The sequence below is a fragment of the Homalodisca vitripennis genome, chromosome X (assembly GCF_021130785.1).
Source record: "Homalodisca vitripennis isolate AUS2020 chromosome X, UT_GWSS_2.1, whole genome shotgun sequence".
Taxonomy (NCBI): domain Eukaryota; kingdom Metazoa; phylum Arthropoda; class Insecta; order Hemiptera; family Cicadellidae; genus Homalodisca; species Homalodisca vitripennis.
The window spans coordinates 111,040,790-111,064,372 of record NC_060215.1 but is presented as its reverse complement, the minus strand read 5'-3'; the positions used below and the strand labels follow the sequence as shown (position 1 = coordinate 111,064,372).

The window sequence follows — 23,583 nt, the reverse complement described above, 5'->3', positions numbered from 1 at the left end:
TGTTTTGATGAGACACCATTTAAATAAACATTTGGTAACGATTGCTGAGGTACGATTCAAGCCACATCAGTGGTATGCCTCGTATGCCTCATTTGTGTGATTTGGAAATAAGGATCTGGTGATCTACGCAGTCAAATGCCTTATACAGGTCAAGAAAGACGCTTAGCGTAAGCATTCTCCTGTCAAGGCCCTCTACCGCAATGCCAATCAATTGGGTGACTGCAATTGTTGATAATCCTTTTCGGAAACCAAACTGTTCCTTACAGCGAATACCCTGCTCATCCAGGAAAGAAAACATCCGAGTGAAAAACAATGCCCCAAATACCTTGCTGACCGATGGTAAAATTGCAATGGATTTGTAGTTACCTGGAGAGCTAGAGTCACCTTTTTTGAAGCTTGGGATAATTTTAGCGTTTTTCAGACCATTTGAAAATAGCCCAGTTTCAAATGAAAAGTAATTATTCTGGCCAATGGTTTGACAATCGTGTGAAAACACTGTTTAAGAAGCCACCCAGACACTCCATACACGTCTCTGGAACGTTTTGGCGTTTGGTCACGAATAGCTGCCAGCCATCACCTCTCTTTCTGTAACAGCAGTTAACATCATTGACGCCACTGGGCTACTTGACCCTCCGCAGCTAAAAGCTGACGGAGGCGCGCCGCCACTCATCACCGCTATATCAACAAAGAAGTCATTCAAAAAATGTGCAACTAAAATGGGGTCCTTGATGGTATTTCCCTCTACAGTCTGTTATATAGGAAACACTGCCTTTGTATTTTTACTTTCTTTGTTAATAATAAGTACTCCAAGCAGTTTTGGATATATTATTAGACGATTTTAATTTGTTATTAACATCATAAGCTTTAGCCGCCTTCATAAATTTATGTAAAATGTTCTGTAATTTTTAAAATGTGTTAGGAAATTTTCATTGGTAGATGTTTTTAAAATCTGATAATAGGTTTTTAATTTAGACCTCGAGACTAATATTCCGGGTGTAATCCAACTATTCCGTTTGATATTTCTTATTTGAGATATTTTTCTAAAAGGAAATGCAATGTCCAGATAGTACAGTAATACTTTATTAAATGTGCCAAACATTTTATCAGCTCTGAAACAATAATTGTCGAGACAGTCCCAAGTCTCGTCCTTCAATAATGTACCATAGTTCTAATTCTTTATGCTGAATCGCGGTAGGAAGTAGGCTCCTGTTAACTAGACGCGGTGCGTGGACATTGTTTGTTTAGTTGAAACCGGTAATCAGCTGATCGGTCTACGTTCCGACCCGGCAAGCCTGGAGAGGGTCAGAAGTAGTGGGTCCAGTCTTGGCGATTCGAGGAGAAGGTGTACCGGTCGAGTTAGATGCTGAATTTCTTTCTCTAACCCAATAGTTGGGATTTAGAGTAATTATTTATCGCGGGTAAATTCACTTTTCAAGTATTTAAATTTTTAGTGCGTTTATTTTGCGATCTGCCTCCGTAATCTTCAAAGTAGTAAGTCCCGTACCAGCGTATAGTTAATATCTTTTATTTTATAATACTGTAATTAAAATTTCTAAAGTTTCCCATCTTTCAGAGTCTGAAAATTTAATTCAATTTTTGAAGTATTGTGAATTAAATTTTGGTCATAAAGTAAATATCAAGTTTTGTGTTATATTAATTTTGAGTATTTTGAGAAGAGAACTTTTTATTTTGTTTTGTTAATTTAAACCATTTTTGGAGAAGTATACATTTTTAGTTTAATTTTAATTTTAATACCTTTTAATCAGACTCTTAATTAGATTTGTTCGATTGAGTGACATTTGAAGAAAATTGAATCAAAAGTTTGTAAACTTTGTAAACTTTTGGGTGAACTTAAATTTCGGAATAAAGCAAGTATTTCCGAAAAGTTGTTTAATTTATAAAGTATTTGCTCCATATAAATTTAAAATATATGTGCTATAAAAACGGTACAATAATGTGCATAACGCGGAAATATTCTCGGCTAATAACAGTCTGAGGCGGGAGAGTGACAGGCGCACATTCAGTCAGAGTAACCAGCTGTGCGTTATAGTCGGAGACAGCCGTGACCATCAATGATACCTCCACGGATGGAATGTTAGTGACAACGTTGTCAATCGCGGTGTCAGTGGTAGCTGTCACCCTTGTCGGCGAGTTCACGGACCAGTGCAGGTTGTAGGTATTCAACATATCCCATAATCTCCTTGTTTTAGTGTCTGTTACATTAAGTAAATCTATGTTAAAATCGCCCATGATAACGAAAGATCTGTTGTTTTCAAAAAAAATTTGCAAAAGAAGGTTCATTTGGTCTATAAAAGTATCAAAGTTTCCATTAGGAGATCTATAGAGGCCGATTAAAAATATTTTTTTGTTTTCTGTTGTTATTGATATGGAAGCCAATTCAAAATATTTCTCATGAGAAACTATATTGCATCCCCTTTCACATTTAATTTTCTCATTCACAAACAAAGCGACACCCCTACCCTTAAATTGGCTTCAAGCAAAATAATTGCTCAAGAAATAATTGTCTAGTCGAAATTGTTGTATGGTGTCGTTATTAAAGTGATGCTCGGTAATAACCATCAATTATTGTGGCGTCACTTCATCGGCTAACATTTTAAATTTTAAAATGTTAGTTTTATTTGAAGCGGCCTGAGAGTTTTGGTGCAGAATATTGAATTTTGGATTTTTTATGGAATTTATTGTGTTTTGACGAATTTTTTGGAAGGGTGTACCGGCACCGGCATCTCACACCTGCGTCCTATTTCACATTTGTTGGAATTGTTTGTCCTACTTATAAAAAAAATTATTTGGTTGGTTGGAACTACGTCATCACGCTCCCATGTTGACACTCGCCTGCCGCCGATCGTATGGTGTGGTTCTCCGCTCTCCACGTCATCAGCAACTTGAAGTGAATTTTCTAACAGCTGCTTCTTACCGCTCGACGACCGTCTCAGACTGCTACTTCTCACAACGTCTGCATAACTGTCAAACTGAAGTGTTACATAATATGTCGGTTCCGGAGTGTCGTTCAACACTCAGCTCAGCTGCGTCTGATGCTGGTCCGCAGCGACTGCGTCGTCTAAGGGCTCATCTTGCTCTCGACCCAAACTCATGATTTTTGACAGGATCTTAGCACACAGATCAACCTTACCGTGCCCATTGAGGTGCTGGCCGTGTCTAGTGAACGATCTTCGGGCCAAACTATAGACATCAACAATCCACACGCCTTCTTTTTTAAGTCTTTGAAGCTACCTATTCATTTGTTTGACTTCTTTATTGATAGGGCAATTGTAAGGCAGATCATGGCGATTAAACAGATTGACAACGACATTGGATTTGGTTTGTTGTGACTTAACATGCTTTTGAATCAGTTCTACGAGACCAACATGGTTTAAACTTTTATTTTCTTTAGCTCCCATATAATTGTTTCCAGCTATGATAATGACCAGCTCTTTTTTTCCATAATTTTTGGTCATGTCCGTACTATGCTTTAGTACGTACTCCAATGGTGCTCCTGAACTCACACAAACAATCACATTGCTGCCCTTAGTTATTTGATTTTGCATAAATACGCAACGACCTTTGGGATGGCTGCCACCGAAAATACTAATGTTAAATCTTGTTTTGCTTTATGTGGTGGACGACGACAGGCAACTGCCATACTGTATATTTTTCCTGTCAGTTTTCTTAGTACTATTTCTTTGTTTACATACCTAAGTCTAGCAACTGATGATGCTAATACAAACACACTCAAATGCAGAGCTGAGCCTCTCGCTAACGCTTTTAAAGACAAAGGAAATTTTATAAATGTACAAATTTCTAAACCTAATATCAGATTAAAAACAAACAATGACTGGTCTTGAGTACGAATATTGGTCCAAAGCTGTTAACTTAGTAAAATACATGCTCATTGATAAATGATTAGTTGAAATAATTAGTGAATGTGACGATGGAAATAGCGTAAAGTCAATAAATTCTTTATTCGTTAATTTAAAATTAGGTTATTTTGAAGATGGAATCTCCCAAGAATTACTAAAAATAGTTGGTTATTGCAAAATATACCTTGTAAATTCTGCCAAGAGCCATCAAACTTATCCTGCCACTTACAATTAATCACGATTATTGAAAGTGATTTCTTGTCTCAAAAGGTTCAAAGAATTAAATCAACATATAACAAACCTAATCCTGTAAGTTAATTTCCAGCAAACATTAGTTTGTTAGGTCACAGATACGTTCTTGTTGGTGTCGTAGCCCATGTTCCTGGCCACTATAGCATAGAAAATATGACCTTGCAACAAAACCTGGGAGATTCTTGACAACCTCGGTAAAAATATAGACTTATGCAGGGTAGAAGAGAACATTTCACACATCTTTTATTTTACATGGAAGTGTAGTATATTTGATGAAAGATCTATCAGTTTTGACATAAATTGCAGTTAACATACTGACAAAAATAAATACACAGTATATTCCACATAACTACATACATCTTACATACTCAATTGAGCTTTGAACTTGTACACAAGTACTATCAATTTAGTGATATAACTTTTATGTCATAAATGATTATAATCCATAATCGTTCTCATCTAATATGTTTATTCTAATCTAATTTTACAGTGTAATTTACAAGATTCGTTCTAGTTAAAATAATACAACTTTTTTTATCATTTATGCTGTGAAATTTTTAGTTCATTACTATTTGTTATTCATAATGAATATATTGTCAGTAATAATATGGGTTTTATTGCCTTTTTATATATGCCTATGAATTTTTGAGCTATTTTACAATACATGACTATTATTATCTATTCAATATTAGACAATTTTATTATTATATTATTTTCTAGCCAATGTGAAATTGTATATTGTGTTGGTGTAATATAATGGGTCTGGAAAAGCTTGAATAATTTGTGTTATGGTTTTACTGCGCTTCTGTTCTTGTTTATGTACTTCTACGTTTAATCAATGTTTTTAAATTATTATGTAATTTTATGAATAGTGCAGATTATGCTGTTTATTGGGCTGGTGTACTATATTTTACTGTTGTTATTTTTTGTCACTGTTTTCGCTTACTTATGTCTTAGGTTCAGTTAGTTACGTGTTATGTTATGTCATCTATAATCACTGTTCTGTCAAATAGCAATATTATAGTTTTAACTTTTTATCTATATCTATTTAATTTTGGGTTATAATTATATTTTAGAAAATTTATGTATTTTTAAAATGCATAAGGTTATTTATTAATATTAATTAGTGTAAACTAATTAAATCATAGAATTCAAGGAAATTATATACTCACATTCTGACTTTCAAGATTTGTCAGCGTTATTTAGAGAGAGTCCGATGTGTTTTGAAATTTTGTATTGTATTAATTATTATATAATGAAAGTCATGTTGAAAATTAGTAATAACATAACTATGTGCTATTTAACTATGTTAAATAGCAGTCTACAGGTAACATACAAATTAAAGAGATGTTTTAATATTTATCTTTTAATGCCATGTAATGATGATAAAGTTATGTACAGAAAATAGTTACTACAGGCCTACAGGTGTACAAATTTTGTTAAAATTCCTTTACTAAAGACAACTGTTATATTTCTTTCTGAAACATGCTATAGTATACTTACAAGCTGTTTGTTCCACCTTTTTGATATTTAGATTTAGAATTGTAATGATTTCCATGGTGTTGCTGACTAGTGTGAAGTTGACCTGCAACAATGACGTCGTATACATAACATTGTTGAAACCTGACTAGGTTCTTTGTTAAAAGGTAGTTTTATCTGACCGGATTAACATTCAAAAGTCAAATAATATCTGTAACCTAATTTAATTAACAATTAACATGGTTAGTATTAAGTTGGCATGCAAGATAAGCGATATCTCATGCTAAAAACTAAACAAACGTCGAAAATATCTAAACTTATTTATAATAACGCTAAACTAACGATGTACTAAAAAAAACCGTCATTTTTGAAAAGTGCAGGCTAGTGTTAAATAGGGCTACAAGAATAAAGCCGTCAATATCTCCTTACTAAAACCTAATAAAACGTTTCTATTGACTAAACTAACCTAAACTAATGCTAAACAATCGATTAAAATAAAAACTAAAAATGCAGGCCAGTATGTGCAGGCCAACTTCACAAATATACAAATCCATTTGGTAAAATAGGATTACTTTAATTTAAATTTATTTTGCCACTATGTACAAATTCGAATGCTCGCTTGGATGATGTTTGTCCTGATACCACCCAGTCCAGATGTATTTTGGACGCAGATATAATAAACCACAATAACAGTTAAAAACATAAATTCAGATATATATATAATATATATATATATAATATATATATATATATATATATATATATATATATATAAAGTGATTGTTAACAGCCGTTTTTACCTCAGTGATACTATTGAGCGAATTGAGTGGAAATGAATTGTACAGTTTAAGAATCCATTAATATCACTCAATACCTGGGTGGTGCCAATAGTGAAGACATTCTCACAGTTCTCTGTAAATATTGAGATCAATAATGATTTAGTTACCCAATGGAATTGAATCTATTTATATAACTCAATAGAGTGGTGTCATAGGTGTAGGAATTCTCACGGTTCTCTGTAAATATTGAGATCAGTAATGATTTAGTTACCCAATGGCATTAAATCCATTTATATAACTCAATACAAGAGTGGTGTGATAGGTGTAGGAATTCTCACGGTTCTCTGTAAATGTTAGGATCAGTAATGATTTAGTTAGTTACCCCAATGGCATTAAATCCATTTTATATACCTCAATACAAGAGTGGTGTGATAGGTGTAGGAATTCTCACGGTTCTCTGTAAATGTTAGGGATCAGTAGTTAAATGATTTAGTTACCCAATGGCATTAAATCCATTTATATACCTCAATACAAGAGTGGTGTGATAGGTGTAGGAATTCTCACGGTTCTCTGTAAATGTTAGGATCAGTAATGATTTAGTTACCCAATGGCATTAAATCCATTTATATACCTCAATACAAGAGTGGTGTGATTGGTGTAGGAATTCTCACGGTTCTCTGTGAAATTGTTAGGATCAGTAATGATTTAGTTACCCAAATGGAATTGAATCTATTTATATAACTCAATAGAGTGGTGTCATAGGTGTGGAAGATTCTCACGGTTCTCTGTAAATTATTGAGATCAGTAATGATTTAGTTACCCAATGGCATTAAATCCTTTTATATACCTCAATACAAGAGTGGTGTGATAGGTGTAGGAATTCTCACGGTTCTCTGTAAATATTGATGATCAGTAAATGATTTAGTTACCCAATGGCATTAAATCCATTTTATATACCTCAAAATACAAGAGTGGTGTGATAGGTGTAGGAATTCTCACGGTTCTCTGTAAAATGTTAGGATCAGTAATGATTTAAGTTTACCCAATGGAATTGAATCTATTTTATAACTCAATAAGAGTGGTGTCATAGGTGTAAGAATTCTCACGGTTCTCTGTAAATATTGAGATCAGTAATGATTTAGTTACCCAATGGCATTAAATCCATTTATATACCTCAATACAAGAGTGGTGTGATAGGTGTAGGAATTCTCACGGTTCTCTGTAAATGTTAGGATCAGTAATGATTTAGTTACCCAATGGCATTAAAATCCATTTATATACCTCAATACAAGAGTGGTGTGATAGGTGTAGGAATTCTCATGTTCTCTGTAAATGTTAGGATCAGTAATGATTTAGTTACCCAATGGCATTAAATCCATTTATATACCTCAATACAAGAGTGGTGTGATAGGTGTAGGAAATTCTCACGGTTCTCTGTAAATATTGAGATCAGTAATGATTTAGTTACCCAATGGCATTAAAATCCATTTATATACCTCAATACAAGAGTGGTGTGATAGGTGTAGGAATTCTCACGGTTCTCTGTAAATGTTAGGATCAGTAATGATTTAGTTACCCAATGGCATTAAATCCATTTATATACCTCAATACAAGAGTGGTGTGATAGGTGTGAGGTAGTGATTCTCACGGTTCTCTGTAAATATTGAGATCAGTAATGATTTAGTTACCCAATGGCATTAAATCCATTTATATACCTCAAATACAAGAGTGGTGTGATAGGTGTAGGAATTCTCACGGTTCTCTGTAAATATTGAGATCAGTAATGATTTAGTTACCAATGGCATTAAATCCATTTATATACCTCAATACAAGAGTGGTGTGATAGGTGTAGGAATTCTCACGGTTCTCTGTAAATATTGAGATCAGTAATGATTTAGTTTACCCAATGGCATTAAATCCATTTATATACCTCAATACAAGAGTGGTGTGATAGGTGTAGGAATTCTCACGGTTCTCTGTAAATGTTAGGATCAGTAATGATTTAGTTACCCAATGGCATTAAATCCATTTATATACCTCAATACAAGAGTGGTGTGATAGGTGTAGGAATTCTCACGGTTTCTCTGTAAATATTGAGATCAGTAATGATTTAGTTACCCAATGGCATTAAAATCCATTTATATACCTCAATACAAGAGTGGTGTGATAGGTGTAGGAATTCTCACGGTTCTCTGTAAATATTGAGATCAGTAATTGATTTAGTTACCCAATGGCATTAAATCCATTTATATACCTCAATACAAGAGTGGTGTGATAGGTGTAGGAATTCTCACGGTTCTCTGTAAATTTGTTAGGATCAGTAATGATTTAGTTACCAATGGCATTAAATCCATTATATACTCAATACAAGAGTGGTGTGATAGGTGTAGGAATTCTCACGGTTCTCTGTAAATGTTAGGATCAGTAATGATTTAGTTACCCAATAGAATTGAATCTATTTATATAACTCAATACAAGAGTGGTGTCATAGGTGTAGGAATTCTCACGGTTCTCTGTAAATGTTGAGATCAGTAATGGTTTATTTACCCAATGGCATTGAATTAATTTATAACATTTAAAATTAATATTTTAAAGCAGGTTTTAAGAAACCTATAGAACAAAGCACATTTGAACTTTGATGCATGTTAGTGACTCTGCAGTTTTCCTTAGGACATTGTGAAATGTTGGATGTCACTATGTCTAGAAAACCAACCAGTGACATTCAAGTACCTTATATACCAACATCCTCAACTTTCTTCATTAATCTGGTATTCATAAAAATATTTATATAATGTTTCCACAGGCACAATCTGTAGTAAAAACTAACTGCCTTGCAATTTTCATTACTATTAACAGTACTAGTCACGCAGTGTACATTCTAAAATTTAGATTTAAACAGATTTCAGTCTCTTTAACGAATTTCGGTTGTTTAGTGTCGGTCAAATTTAGATTACACTTATTAAATACTATGATTATTTTTACACATTCTAAAATGTTCCGGAAAACTTGTATAACTTCTCATCTTTTTCTTTTTATAAGTTTTCCTCGGATTTTAACTAATATTAAAAGAAACAAGTAGCCAAATTGGCTTAGCCTTCATCAACTTTAGTGCTTAACAATAAATTTAAATATTCATTTTTACTATATAGATAATTTTCTTGTGATTGAACATAGCCTACACCACTTTGTAAATGTACTAGATTAGGTGTTATATTTTCCCATAACAACTTAAATTCTTGTTGGAAGAAAAAGAAATAGCGGCCGCTTGGGCAAAAATTCTCTTTTTTTTGTATTCTCTTCAATTAGTTAATGAAGCCCTAAAAGCAATGTCGCAGAGAGAATCGAGCCCTGTGACGAGCTGAGCCGGTCACATACTCGCACTTGTCCTCCTCTGCTTAGAACTATCCCGATCTAGCGGAGTCATGGGTCTCTCATACAACAGCTTTCATCACTGTAAGTGTTATTTACGATTTTCTAGGTTAAAAACAGCTCGAAAATCAATAAAATACCCTTTTACACATTTACTTTCCTTTCAACAATTATAAAAGAGATTGTAAAACATAACAATAAAAATAATTACCCACTTGATATTTATTGATTACATCGTTGTGATTAACACTTATTTCGGGTTATTTAACTTATCTCAAATTAATAACATCATCGTGAATATTTCAAATAATTTATAGAAAGTTTAAACAAGTTGATTGGTCTCAGGTTATCTATTTCATAACAAGTGTCGTTTTTGTGAAGTGCTTCTACAATAACTTTAGTATATATATGAGGTATGGTTAGATGCATAAATTCTGTATTAAATAAATCAAGCCTAAATTGTTTATTATTTTTCAAGTGCACAAGCAATAGAAAAATAGGAAATTAATCTATTTTCAATTTATAACAGATACACTTGAACTGTTCTCAACATGTGTTACTATTTGAAATTTTTTAGTTTTATAACGTTAAATATCCTTTTGTTATAGAAATCTACTAGCTTTACTTAAATTTGCACTGACTTGAATGTATTAAAATGAATAATTAATGAACTTAAATACAGGCCATTGTTATTATTGAATTAGTTTTAATAATATGGTTAATAATGATATAATTTTACTCAAGACATATTGAAATAGATTTTGTTGGAATGTATGAATGACGCAGTACTATTTTATGATTTTCACACTTGTTTGCAAGTGAAACAATTACAGATTGTGTCGCTACAACCATAAACTTCTTATCAGCGAACGAAACAACCACAGTTGATTGAATTCATTAATAATCTATTGTCAAGTATGAAATACGACTTACATGCTTTTTACGCTAATATAACGAAAACAATACATCCATCGGTCGTAAAACTGTCATAGATAAATATTTATGTTAGGTTGGTTATTAACTGAAGCTATATATGGAAGTGAAGAAGTGAGTTTCCTCAGTAGACTCCTGATTCGCAAACACTAAAGGTAAGCCTTTCCATAATTAATTTATGTATTTTGAACAATGAATGTATAAAAATGTTTTGTTAGTGTTAGACATTTCCCTAAAAATATGCAATGTCTAATGGTGTTCATATAAATTCAATCGATTGTTTTTGAAAAGTTGTTCTTGAATAAAGGCTTAAACAATTCTTGATTTTAATTTTTATAAAAAAAGAAACAAATTTGGTTATACCTAATAAATAGAGTGGAATAGTTATTGAACACTCCGGGGAAGCAATAAAATTTATAATAATTAAATATTTATGGCATAAAGATGACTTATTTGTATGAATAATAAAAAAAGTAAATTTATGGGAACCGTCACTTGTGCTTTAGTATAACGTCTGTAAATATACCAAATTAACTTGTTCTATTCGAGCACTAACACAAGTTTTACATTAAAATTTATTAATCATTTCAGGCTGCTATGTATTGTAATAAATTTAATTAAATATAATTTTAGACATCTTTCAATTACACATGCACTGATTTCATCAGAAAGTTTTGCCTGAAATGCCTGTATAATTTTAATATATAAAATAACGTTGTGTCATATTTATCGTAACGTATATATATATTTTTCAATATTGTCTGAGATATTATTATACATACTTATAGTTTTAAGTTTTATACTTAAAAAAGTTAGCACAAACAACTTGAATGACTTTTTACGGGAGGACTGACACCAACCGAAGTGAAACACATTTCCACGCCTCTCTTTTCTATTTTTATAAGTAGTTCAGTTAAAAAGGCTTTTGAGATGTAATTTAAATTTATTCAAATAAATATTTAATCGGTGATAAAAATATGGGTTGACAATTAAAGAAACTAATGTTACCCCATAAACCTCTTAATTATGTTTAAAATCAGCCTAACATTTTTATTTAAAGCATAGGCCTACAACTTTTATTTAAAATTTGTTTTTGTTTAGTTTTTTAATATGAAACTATTCCACTTTTAAGTCCTACCTGTAGATGAAGACATTTTATCCACAATTTGAGATTACTTAGTACAGTGTGGTCGTCTCATAGCATCAGATTCTCAGATTTAGTCTTAGTCTTTCTCGCATATGTCAATTATCATTGACATTCCCAGAAAAATATAAATATCATTATATCGAAAAAATTAGTATCAGATCTGTCTTCTTCCCAGTCCATATTATAATATATGGGATAAGGAAAAACGGTTCGCTATTATTTTATTCCATTCCTTTTATAATTCCATATTTCTTTTGAATTCCTGATATGGCTATGCATAATAACATACTTTTACAATTTACTAATCAAATTTCATGTTGTCTAGGTCTTTAAAAATCAAATAATATTTTAAAATTGTCTTAAAACAGGACTCGAGTTCCTTAGTCAATCTGGCATTCATGATCTTTTAAATGGCCAAAAGAAGTTTACATACTGGTATTTACGTAATAACCAAGGAGTACTTTCAGAGATCAGTGAAAGGCCGTTCGGAATTTTAACTAGTCTAGAAGCTGATCCTTTAAAATCTAGTCTAGTCAATTGTGATTTTACTAGTCAAGAGGGTGACTTTAAACCAATTATTCACCTCTGTGATTCTGAGATGTTTATGATGAATATGATAATAACAGGTACAAAAAACATGGATGTTTAGATTGCTATACGAGTAGATGTTACTAGTCTAGACACTATAGCCATTTTGTATAGCAACATAGTTGAATAAAATAGAAATTTTTTAAGAAATCAATGTCACATATTAATTTAATGTTAAGCCTTTGGGGAGTATTAACACATCTTATGGCAGTTTTACACCCAGGAGTGTACGTGTTCATTACGTGCTTCGTTTTTTCAGTTCAGTTTTGTGTTGACAATTTAAAGTTCGTCCGAAAGTCAGTTTTAAATCGATTAAAATGATTACTTAATGTAGAATGTCAAGAAATCAAGCTAAAAGAAACTTTAAAAATATAAAAAGGAAAGCTTAAAACAAGAAGTGCTTAATATTTACATACACCACTAAAGAAAACTAGAAATAAGTAGCAGGAACTCGTTATTGATCAGTGGCAAGACTACGATTTTTTGGCCTGCAAAGTTATATCGTACTTGAAACCGGAAATTATTAATGATATTTCGTAAAGTTTCAATTAAAAATGTAATGTTTATTGCTTATGGCATTATAGAGATATCGCAGATGGACAGGCAATCTATAAAAGTATCCTTTCATCCCATGGAAGATAAAATATAATTTTTGTCAGCCGTCTGAGAATAGATTCAATAACGCTTAGGTAACATCCATTTTTGGATATAAACCATCACATAACTTATTCTCATCTATTTTTAAATGAATTTCCATCCACAATTTAAAATCTGTAGGTTACCTTTTCATCGATACATCTTTCCATATAATTCAGTTTCAATTTGTGTTTTATTAAGTTTGGATTTCACATCAAAGTGTATGTAATATAGAATCTGCACATAAATTCAACAAGTAATTATTTTTTTGTATTGATATACTTAGGTAATACGTATTGATATGTTGCAAGTTTATATACAAGTATTTATTCTGCTACGTTCTTGTTGCCATTATGGTTACGCGTCATGAAACTCAGTGTTGCCTATATAGAAATTAATCTTAACGGAAAAGATCAAGTCTATAAGTCAGTTTGTTTTATAGATATCGTAGGAACAGACGGACAGAAATGAGATATGTCCAGCACCTCGAGTTTATAGGCTTCGATAATGCTCAGACTGTAATATGATCGGTGACTAGTCCTAACCATAATAACGTCTAGCTGATATTAATTGCGAAATAACTTAATAGGCAAAACCAAAAATCAATCAAACTGAGAAAAAAGATGTAAAACTATCAGGCCAAGGAGGATAAGAAATTGTACTGTCATGAGTCACGCTGGTGCGATGATTCGGTATTGTCTTTTAGTTAGGTTTTGATTAGGAAATACATTTATCACTTGTTCTCAAAAACTGAGAATTGTTCCATGTTTTACGATCAATAATTTATAATGGACATTTATTATTGTTGCGTAACGTTTAGTAAATTAAGTATTGTTCTCTTATCTAATATTTAATTAAATGTTACTGTACATGACTATCATTTGGCAGGCCATATACTGCGTCGATATATACGACTTCTTGTCAGAGATATTATGAATGATTGGAATCACTTAAATTAGGGTTCTGTGGTGTATTATGTACATATTAAGCGGGCAAATAATTTATACATGTTTTATTCAATAAATTTAGCCAATACATGTTGTGAATCAATCTGTATTAAACTGCTCTATATGCATACACACAATAAATACGTAAAGGAAATTGTGTATTAATTAAGTTCTTTTATTCTATTTATTTGAAACTCTTTAAGAGACTGTTACATTTTATTCTTCATTCTAGACTAAACATGTGGACTATTGTTGTCTTGGCAACTGCTATATTAACTTCCGCTACTGCGTTGGAAAATGTGGTGCCTTACCAGTACCCCTATTCTTATCCACAGGTAAACATGAATACATATTTAGACACTTTAGTCGGTCAAATTCCTTATAGAATTATCAGTTACATCATTGAAAAACTCACATGATTTGTCCAGGTTTACTGCTACAATTGTAGTATTTAAGTCACATTCGCAGGCCAATAATATATTATGTGACTTTTATTAGAGCCGATAAGGACCACCAGTCTTTCTATGGTAGTGATTATTATATATATTATATTACCTAATATAATATAACTATACTATACATGTATAGTATTACTATCATTTTATTTGATTAGAACTCCATGGTTCTCTCTTAGTTTTAATGTCAGTAATAAATTGTACTGATCAAAATAGAAAACTAAGGTCCAATGAACTATTGAAGGGACAAAAACCTGAAAGAAATTCTGGATCATATATACTTTTAAATTTGGTTGAAATAATGTAATCAGGCAGTTTAAAAGGTTGCAGTTTTTAACATTTTATATTTGTTTTACTCTATATCACCGTGAAAAAACTCTACCAGGTAACGTACTATGCGAGTGCGTTGGTTATGACGGTAATGTACAGAGTTCTTTCGTCCCTTTACTTCATCCAGAATATGTTTATTATTATTGTTATTGTTTTGTAAATAATGTCAATCAAATAGCAATGTACTAAAGATCAAGACTGTTTTAAACTCAACATATTGAGAAATGGTGTTGTAAACAATCGATATACTTCAGTATCCTTGCGCGAATTTCATTTTACTCAATACCGAAGCAATGTACTTCGAGATTTTCATACGAGATATTTAAAAAATGTTCTATCGAGATGGTTTAATCAAAATGTTTGGTCTAGTATTGGTGTTTTATCCAATTTCAATGTGGCTGTAATAATATTTCGTAATTTAAACGCCAATCCCTCATTTGATAAAAAATATTACTTTGGATTGAATGGGACATAGATAATATTATGCAACCATATGTCTGTTTCGGCTCAGCGTCCCTCTTCCTGTACATATGTTATATTTACAACAAAATAAATATTTTAAAACTTAGCAGTTTTATGAAGTAAACAAGAAAAAAATATTTATAAAAATGCCCATGCCTATTGTCTGAGTAAACAATATCAATTAAATTTTATTCAAAATAGAGGCCATTAACATTATAATACTTAAAATACCACACATTTCTCCAATAACTACACCTTTGTTTTAAAAATTCTACGTAATAGCTTTAATTTATTTAACTGAACGAAATACGTTTGGTTGTAATCTTTTTAGCTAAGGATGTATGTAATTTTTTCTTAAAGGGTAGAATTATAGTACTGACCTGTAAGAAATACATAATCTCACATTTTTTATTCTGTAAAATATATTTTTACTAAGCTTTTGTTAACAGTTATTTCCTACAGCTGTAAGTAATGTAGTACTTTAGTATGAAAAAGAGATACGTAGTGGTATTGTGTGTGTCCTATTAGATGCAGTGAATAATTTAAGAACGTATCTTGACTAAAACCTTGAAAGTTTTCAAACTATGCTGATTACGCTGTGTGTATTTTAGAAAAAACCGTTTAAATTTTAACTCTAAATTAAAGTGGACAACGAAAAGAATTTCTATAGTTGTGACTTAAAGTGGTGTAATTCGTTTTTATTTGCATTACTGTTTAATTTTATAACTATTGGTTAGCCTACTAAAAATCTTTCTGTAAGGACGAGAAAAATATGAAAACCTTTTAAGACCAATCAATAGGTCTTTAAAGTAAACCAAGTAACCAAGTTTAATGTAATAGAATGGCAATAAATATAAAAATTAGTTACATTATGAATGTGAAAGAATGCTGGAAAAGAGGGTGAAATACTGCAACATGAACCAAATATAAATATTTTTCTCATATAAAATAAATAACATTCCAGTCATTTTAATAAAAAGTAAAAAATCACACACTTACTTTTAGTCATTCTTATATAGATCTGACCAGAAAATTGCTATTTCGAACAATTATAACAAATAATGTATTGCCGAGTATGCAATGGAGCAGGTACAGTGGTTACCGCAAGATAACTGAATCAAGCAACGTCAAGTGATGCTGCTGCTTGGACGAGTGACCCCTGAGCGATCCTGTCTTTGCAAGCTCGCTTACCAGGTCCTTGGTGTTGGTTTAGTGACCGTCAAGCCGTTGGCTCCAGGTTGTGTTAGAGAGGGCTTCTTAGCCCTAACTTCGCCTGGTAAAATAAGACATCTTTAGTTTTATTTTTTTACATTCTTTGACTTTTTATTTTGATAAAAAATGTATTTTATATTAAAAAACTAAACCAAAATCAGTTTTTGCCACGTCAAACTCTGTATAAACTAATAATTTTTTATTCCACAGAACCACATGAGCAGCGCCACCTACACCGGCTGGAGAGCACCAACATGGGGATACCCAAAGAGTTTTCAACATAGGTTATTAGACACGTTCTCCAGCCTGTGTCCTGACTGTCTGAAGGCTGACGGAGTAGACGAGGTTACCGGGATTCCAGGTTTGAAGGATGCCATCGAATATTCATACTTCCATACTATAAAGCCAACTATGAATGAAATGTTGGACAATTTAGGAATTGATAAAGGAGTGACCTACAGATATTTTGTTAGCCTTTGCGATAGAAATGAACACGTTATTAACATTCTGCCTGCAAGTGATGTGCTAAAAATGTTTTGCTCTGATATAAAACAGACAGTGGAGGAAGGATATTTGTGAATCCGAATATTGATGATGGTTTTTATTTGGAATTTAGCACTGCACGTTTGAATAAATAAGTTACTTTATCTGTGAGTAATATCTACTTATTTCTATTTCCTCACTATTTGTACATATGTGTATATAATATTATCATCCTAGATTGAATTCCGACTCAGCATGGCGTTTTCTCAGGCTAAAATGAGGTGGTCGGACATTAAATATAAACAATGTAATAAGCATTCACCTGCTATTATTAAATTTATTTTAATTAGTTTAAATTATGAAACAAGCTTCTTTCAAAATGCTTAGTTAATCTATATTTACTAATGTGAAATCAATATTTCCCCAAGGTTCGAGTACAAGGTGTTTGTACCGCAGTTATCGAGACTGTTAACAAAATAGGCTTCTATTATATTCATAGTGTATTTAACTATTTGTTCAATCAGAACGCATACATAACTTTTTGTATCGTTTTTATTGATATATTTTAAGCATTGCAGAATTAATAATTTCAAAATACAAATTTGTATATAAAAAACCTACTTGTTATATTTCTACTTCAGAAGAAGCTGTAGAAACTTAAATTCCTATTATTACAACTATTATTGTTGCTTTAAACAAATAGAAACTCATTAACGGGACAACCTCAGTAAATTGCATTATTGTACATTACTTATTTTTATATCTGTAGAAATATTTGTATGGTAAGCCCCATGTTAAGAAAACCATATCAAGGCAATTCGAGCTGGCTCTTAAAGCTCAGGGATGGTTGAATGCCTAACACTATTCGGCTAAATATCTTTTACAACAGAATAAAACAGCAGTCTTTGGCTTCAGCGGTATTCAAAACCACAAATTAATTGTATGTTCTGACACTTAAACATAATAACAGTGAAGCACGTTAAGCCGTATAAAACATTATAACTGTTAAAAATGTGAAGTCACAAGTAACTTATTTATGTTCCTATTTTATTGAAACTTGAGTATAAAATGTTTCTCAATTTTTTATTTAGAATATTCATAAATCGATTTTAAGACAAACCAGTATCTGTCACTATACTTTGCAAATTGGTTCTTGACTTCAAGACTAACATGAAGAGGAGAAAACACGCACTGTCTGGCAAATTTATTACCAAACAATATATTATTCTTTGTTATTTTATAGTTTACAGTATTTTTATAGCATACTTTTATAAATAGATAAAGCAATACAAGTACTGAAGAACATAGTTATGAAGTTAACCTGATACATGTAAATATTTTACATTTCATACACAATTTGAGCTTACTTATTTCCTGAGTTCATTTCCGATGAGATATCGTTCCGAACTGAACGAACAGACACAACGCTCACATAGACATGATCCATGTGTGACAGAACTGTGTAAATATATCAAATACATATTCCACCTAAACAATTCTAACATATAATGTCATTATGTTAATAACAGTTTCCGAACTGAACGAACAGACACAACGCTCACATAGACATGGCCCATGTGTGACAGAACTGTGTAAATATATCAAATACATATTTCACCTAAACAATTCTAACATATAATGTCATTATGTTAATAACAGTTTCCGAACTGAACGAACAGACACAACGCTCACATAGACATGGCCCATGTGTGACAGAACTGTGTAAATATATCAAATACATATTCCACCTAAACAATTCTAACATATAATGTCATTATGTTAATAACAGTTTCCGAACTGAACGAACAGACACAACGCTCACATAGACATGGCCCATGTGTGACAGAACTGTGTAAATATATCAAATACATATTCCACCTAAACAATTCTAACATACAATGTCATTATGTTAATAACAGTTTCCGAACTGAACGAACAGACACAACGCTCACATAGACATGGCCCATGTGTGACAGAACTGTGTAAATATATCAAATACATATTTCACCTAAACAATTCTAACATATAATGTCATTATGTTAATAACAGTTTCTGAACTGAACGAACAGACACAACGCTCACATAGACATGGCCCATGTGTGACAGAACTGTGTAAATATATCAAATACATATTCCACCTAAACAATTCTAACATACAATGTCATTATGTTAATAACAGTTTCCGAACTGAACGAACAGACACAACGCTCACATAGACATGGCCCATGTGTGACAGAACTGTGTAAATATATCAAATACATATTCCACCTAAACAATTCTAACATACAATGTCATTATGTTAATAACAGTTTCCGAACTGAACGAACAGACACAACGCTCACATAGACATGATCCATGTGTGACAGAACTGTGTAAATATATCAAATACATATTCCACCTAAACAATTCTAACATACAGTTTCAATGTTAATAAACATGATACAGAACTGAACGAACAGACACAACGCTCACATAGACATGACAGAACTGTGTAAATATATCAAATACATATTCCACCTAAACAATTCTAACATATAATGTCATTATGTTAATAACAGTTTCCGAACTGAACGAACAGACACAACGCTCACATAGACATGGCCCATGTGTGACAGAACTGTGTAAATATATCAAATACATATTCCACCTAAACAATTCTAACATATAATGTCATTATGTTAATAACAGTTTCCGAACTGAACGAACAGACACAAACGCTCACATAGACATGATCCATGTGTGACAGAACTGTGTAAATATATCAAATACATATTCCACCTAAACAATTCTAACATACAATGTCATTATGTTAATAACAGTTTCCGAACTGAACGAACAGACACAACGCTCACATAGACATGGCCCATGTGTGACAGAACTGTGTAAATATATCAAATACATATTCCACCTAAACAATTCTAACATACAATGTCATTATGTTAATAACAGTTTCCGAACTGAACGAACAGACACAACGCTCACATAGACATGGCCCATGTGTGACAGAACTGTGTAAATATATCAAATACATATTCCACCTAAACAATTCTAACATACAATGTCATTATGTTAATAACAGTTTCCGAACTGAACGAACAGACACAACGCTCACATAGACATGGCCCATGTGTGACAGAACTGTGTAAATATATCAAATACATATTCCACCTAAACAATTCTAACATACAATGTCATTATGTTAATAACAGTTTCCGAACTGAACGAACAGACACAACGCTCACATAGACATGGCCATGTGTGACAGAACTGTGTAAATATATCAAATACATATTCCACCTAAACAATTCTAACATACAATGTCATTATGTTAATAACAGTTTCCGAACTGAACGAACAGACACAACGCTCACATAGACATGGCCCATGTGTGACAGAACTGTGTAAATATATCAAATACATATTCCACCTAAACAATTCTAACATACAATGTCATTATGTTAATAACAGTTTCCGAACTGAACGAACAGACACAACGCTCACATAGACATGGCCCATGTGTGACAGAACTGTGTAAATATATCAAATACATATTCCACCTAAACAATTCTAACATACAATGTCATTATGTTAATAACAGTTTCCGAACTGAACGAACAGACACAACGCTCACATAGACATGATCCATGTGTGACAGAACTGTGTAAATATATCAAATACATATTCCACCTAAACAATTCTAACATATAATGTCATTATGTTAATAACAGTTTCCGAACTGAACGAACAGACACAACGCTCACATAGACATGGCCCATGTGTGACAGAACTGTGTAAATATATCAAATACATATTCCACCTAAACAATTCTAACATATAATGTCATTATGTTAATAACAGTTTCCGAACTGAACGAACGAACAGACACAACGCTCACATAGACATGGCCCATGTGTGACAGAACTGAACTGTGTAAATATATCAAATACATATTCCACCTAAACAATTCTAATTCTAACATATAATGTCATTATGTTAATAACAGTTTCCGAACTGAACGAACAGACACAACGCTCACTCACATAGACATGATCCATGTGTGACAGAACTGTGTAAATATATCAAATACATATTCCACCTAAACAATTCTAACATACAATGTCATTATGTTAATAACAGTTTCCGAACTGAACGAACAGACACAACGCTCACATAGACATGGCCCATGTGTGACAGAACTGTGTAAATATATCAAATACATATTCCACCTAAACAATTCTAACATACAATGTCATTATGTTAATAACAGTTTCCGAACTGAACGAACAGACACAACGCTCACATAGACATGGCCCATGTGTGACAGAACTGTGTAAATATATCAAATACATATTCCACCTAAACAATTCTAACATACAATGTCATTATGTTAATAACAGTTTCCGAACTGAACGAACAGACACAACGCTCACATAGACATGGCCCATGTGTGACAGAACTGTGTAAATATATCAAATACATATTCCACCTAAACAATTCTAACATACAATGTCATTATGTTAATAACAGTTTCCGAACTGAACGAACAGACACAACGCTCACATAGACATGGCCCATGTGTGACAGAACTGTGTAAATATATCAAATACATATTCCACCTAAACAATTCTAACATACAATGTCATTATGTTAATAACAGTTTCCGAACTGAACGAACAGACACAACGCTCACATAGACATGGCCCATGTGTGACAGAACTGTGTAAATATATCAAATACATATTCCACCTAAACAATTCTAACATACAATGTCATTATGTTAATAACAGTTTCCGAACTGAACGAACAGACACAACGCTCACATAGACATGGCCCATGTGTGACAGAACTGTGTAAATATATCAAATACATATTCCACCTAAACAATTCTAACATACAATGTCATTATGTTAATAACAGTTTCCGAACTGAACGAACAGACACAACGCTCACATAGACATGGCCCATGTGTGACAGAACTGTGTAAATATATCAAATACATATTCCACCTAAACAATTCTAACATACAATGTCATTATGTTAATAACAGTTTCCGAACTGAACGAACAGACACAACGCTCACATAGACATGGCCCATGTGTGACAGAACTGTGTAAATATATCAAATACATATTCCACCTAAACAATTCTAACATACAATGTCATTATGTTAATAACAGTTTCCGAACTGAACGAACAGACACAACGCTCACATAGACATGGCCCATGTGTGACAGAACTGTGTAAATATATCAAATACATATTCCACCTAAACAATTCTAACATACAATGTCATTATGTTAATAACAGTTTCCGAACTGAACGAACAGACACAACGCTCACATAGACATGGCCCATGTGTGACAGAACTGTGTAAATATATCAAATACATATTCCACCTAAACAATTCTAACATACAATGTCATTATGTTAATAACAGTTTCCGAACTGAACGAACAGACACAACGCTCACATAGACATGGCCCATGTGTGACAGAACTGTGTAAATATATCAAATACATATTCCACCTAAACAATTCTAACATACAATGTCATTATGTTAATAACAGTTTCCGAACTGAACGAACAGACACAACGCTCACATAGACATGGCCCATGTGTGACAGAACTGTGTAAATATATCAAATAAATATTCCACCTAAACAATTCTAACATACAATGTCATTATGTTAATAACAGTTTCCGAACTGAACGAACAGACACAACGCTCACATAGACATGGCCCATGTGTGACAGAACTGTGTAAATATATCAAATACATATTCCACCTAAACAATTCTAACATACAATGTCATTATGTTAATAACAGTTTCCGAACTGAACGAACAGACACAACGCTCACATAGACATGATCCATGTGTAACAGAACTGTGTAATTATATCAAATACATATTTTACCTACACAATTATAACATATAATGTCCTTATGGTAGTAAATTTTTGAAATATTTATGTAAAAACTTCAATAAAATTGTATAGGTACTAATTAGTCACCCCACTTGTGTTTTTTTTCTAATTCAAGTTATTGATAAATGTACTAAGCGTTAATCTCAGTCACACAGGTAATCTAAGTTTCTATAAAGGGAATCCGTAATAAGGTTTGCTCTGTTGAGATACTCTGCTCACGCGAAAACCGTTAAAACAAACGACAAACCTTTTAAATAAAAAAAAAAATTGTTTGTAAACCAGAGAAACCATATATTGTACTTAGTCCTTATATGAATGTTGACAGGACAGTGAGAGGATCTTCCGGTTGCATAATTTTGGTTGTAGGGACCGCCTCCTGTCCAGATCCCATGAGCAGCAATTTACTCACGATAGCTCTCTCTAGTCTTTTCAACTTGGCAGAAGCGGAGGCCAGCTCTATTACAGTCTCTCTTCTAAAGTGGGCAGAGATAGCAGTGCATTATGCTCTACCTCTCCAACAGTCATCCTCCGAAGTAGACAAAACCTATCGATCATCATATCCACCCCTAATATATTGTCTGATTGCCAAGATATTAGTGCCACACCTGTTTTGGTTTACCCAGTGAAGGTTTCACTGGAAAATATAAACCATTTACAATAGAACCCTTCCGGGATACATATATATATATATATATATATATATATATA

At 32.4% G+C, this 23,583-nt stretch overlaps 1 protein-coding gene across 1 annotated transcript; it reads left to right on the top strand.

Annotated features, from left to right (window-relative positions):
• Nucleotides 1-10,791: 10,791 nt before the first annotated feature.
• LOC124368570 lies at nt 10,792-17,121 on the top strand. The gene is made up of 3 exons (XM_046825812.1): nt 10,792-10,845; nt 14,241-14,343; nt 16,678-17,121. The coding sequence occupies exons 2-3, from the start codon at nt 14,248-14,250 to the stop codon at nt 17,044-17,046; spliced, it is 465 nt and encodes a 154-aa protein (XP_046681768.1). The 5' UTR covers nt 10,792-10,845; nt 14,241-14,247; the 3' UTR covers nt 17,047-17,121.
• Nucleotides 17,122-23,583: the final 6,462 nt, after the last annotated feature.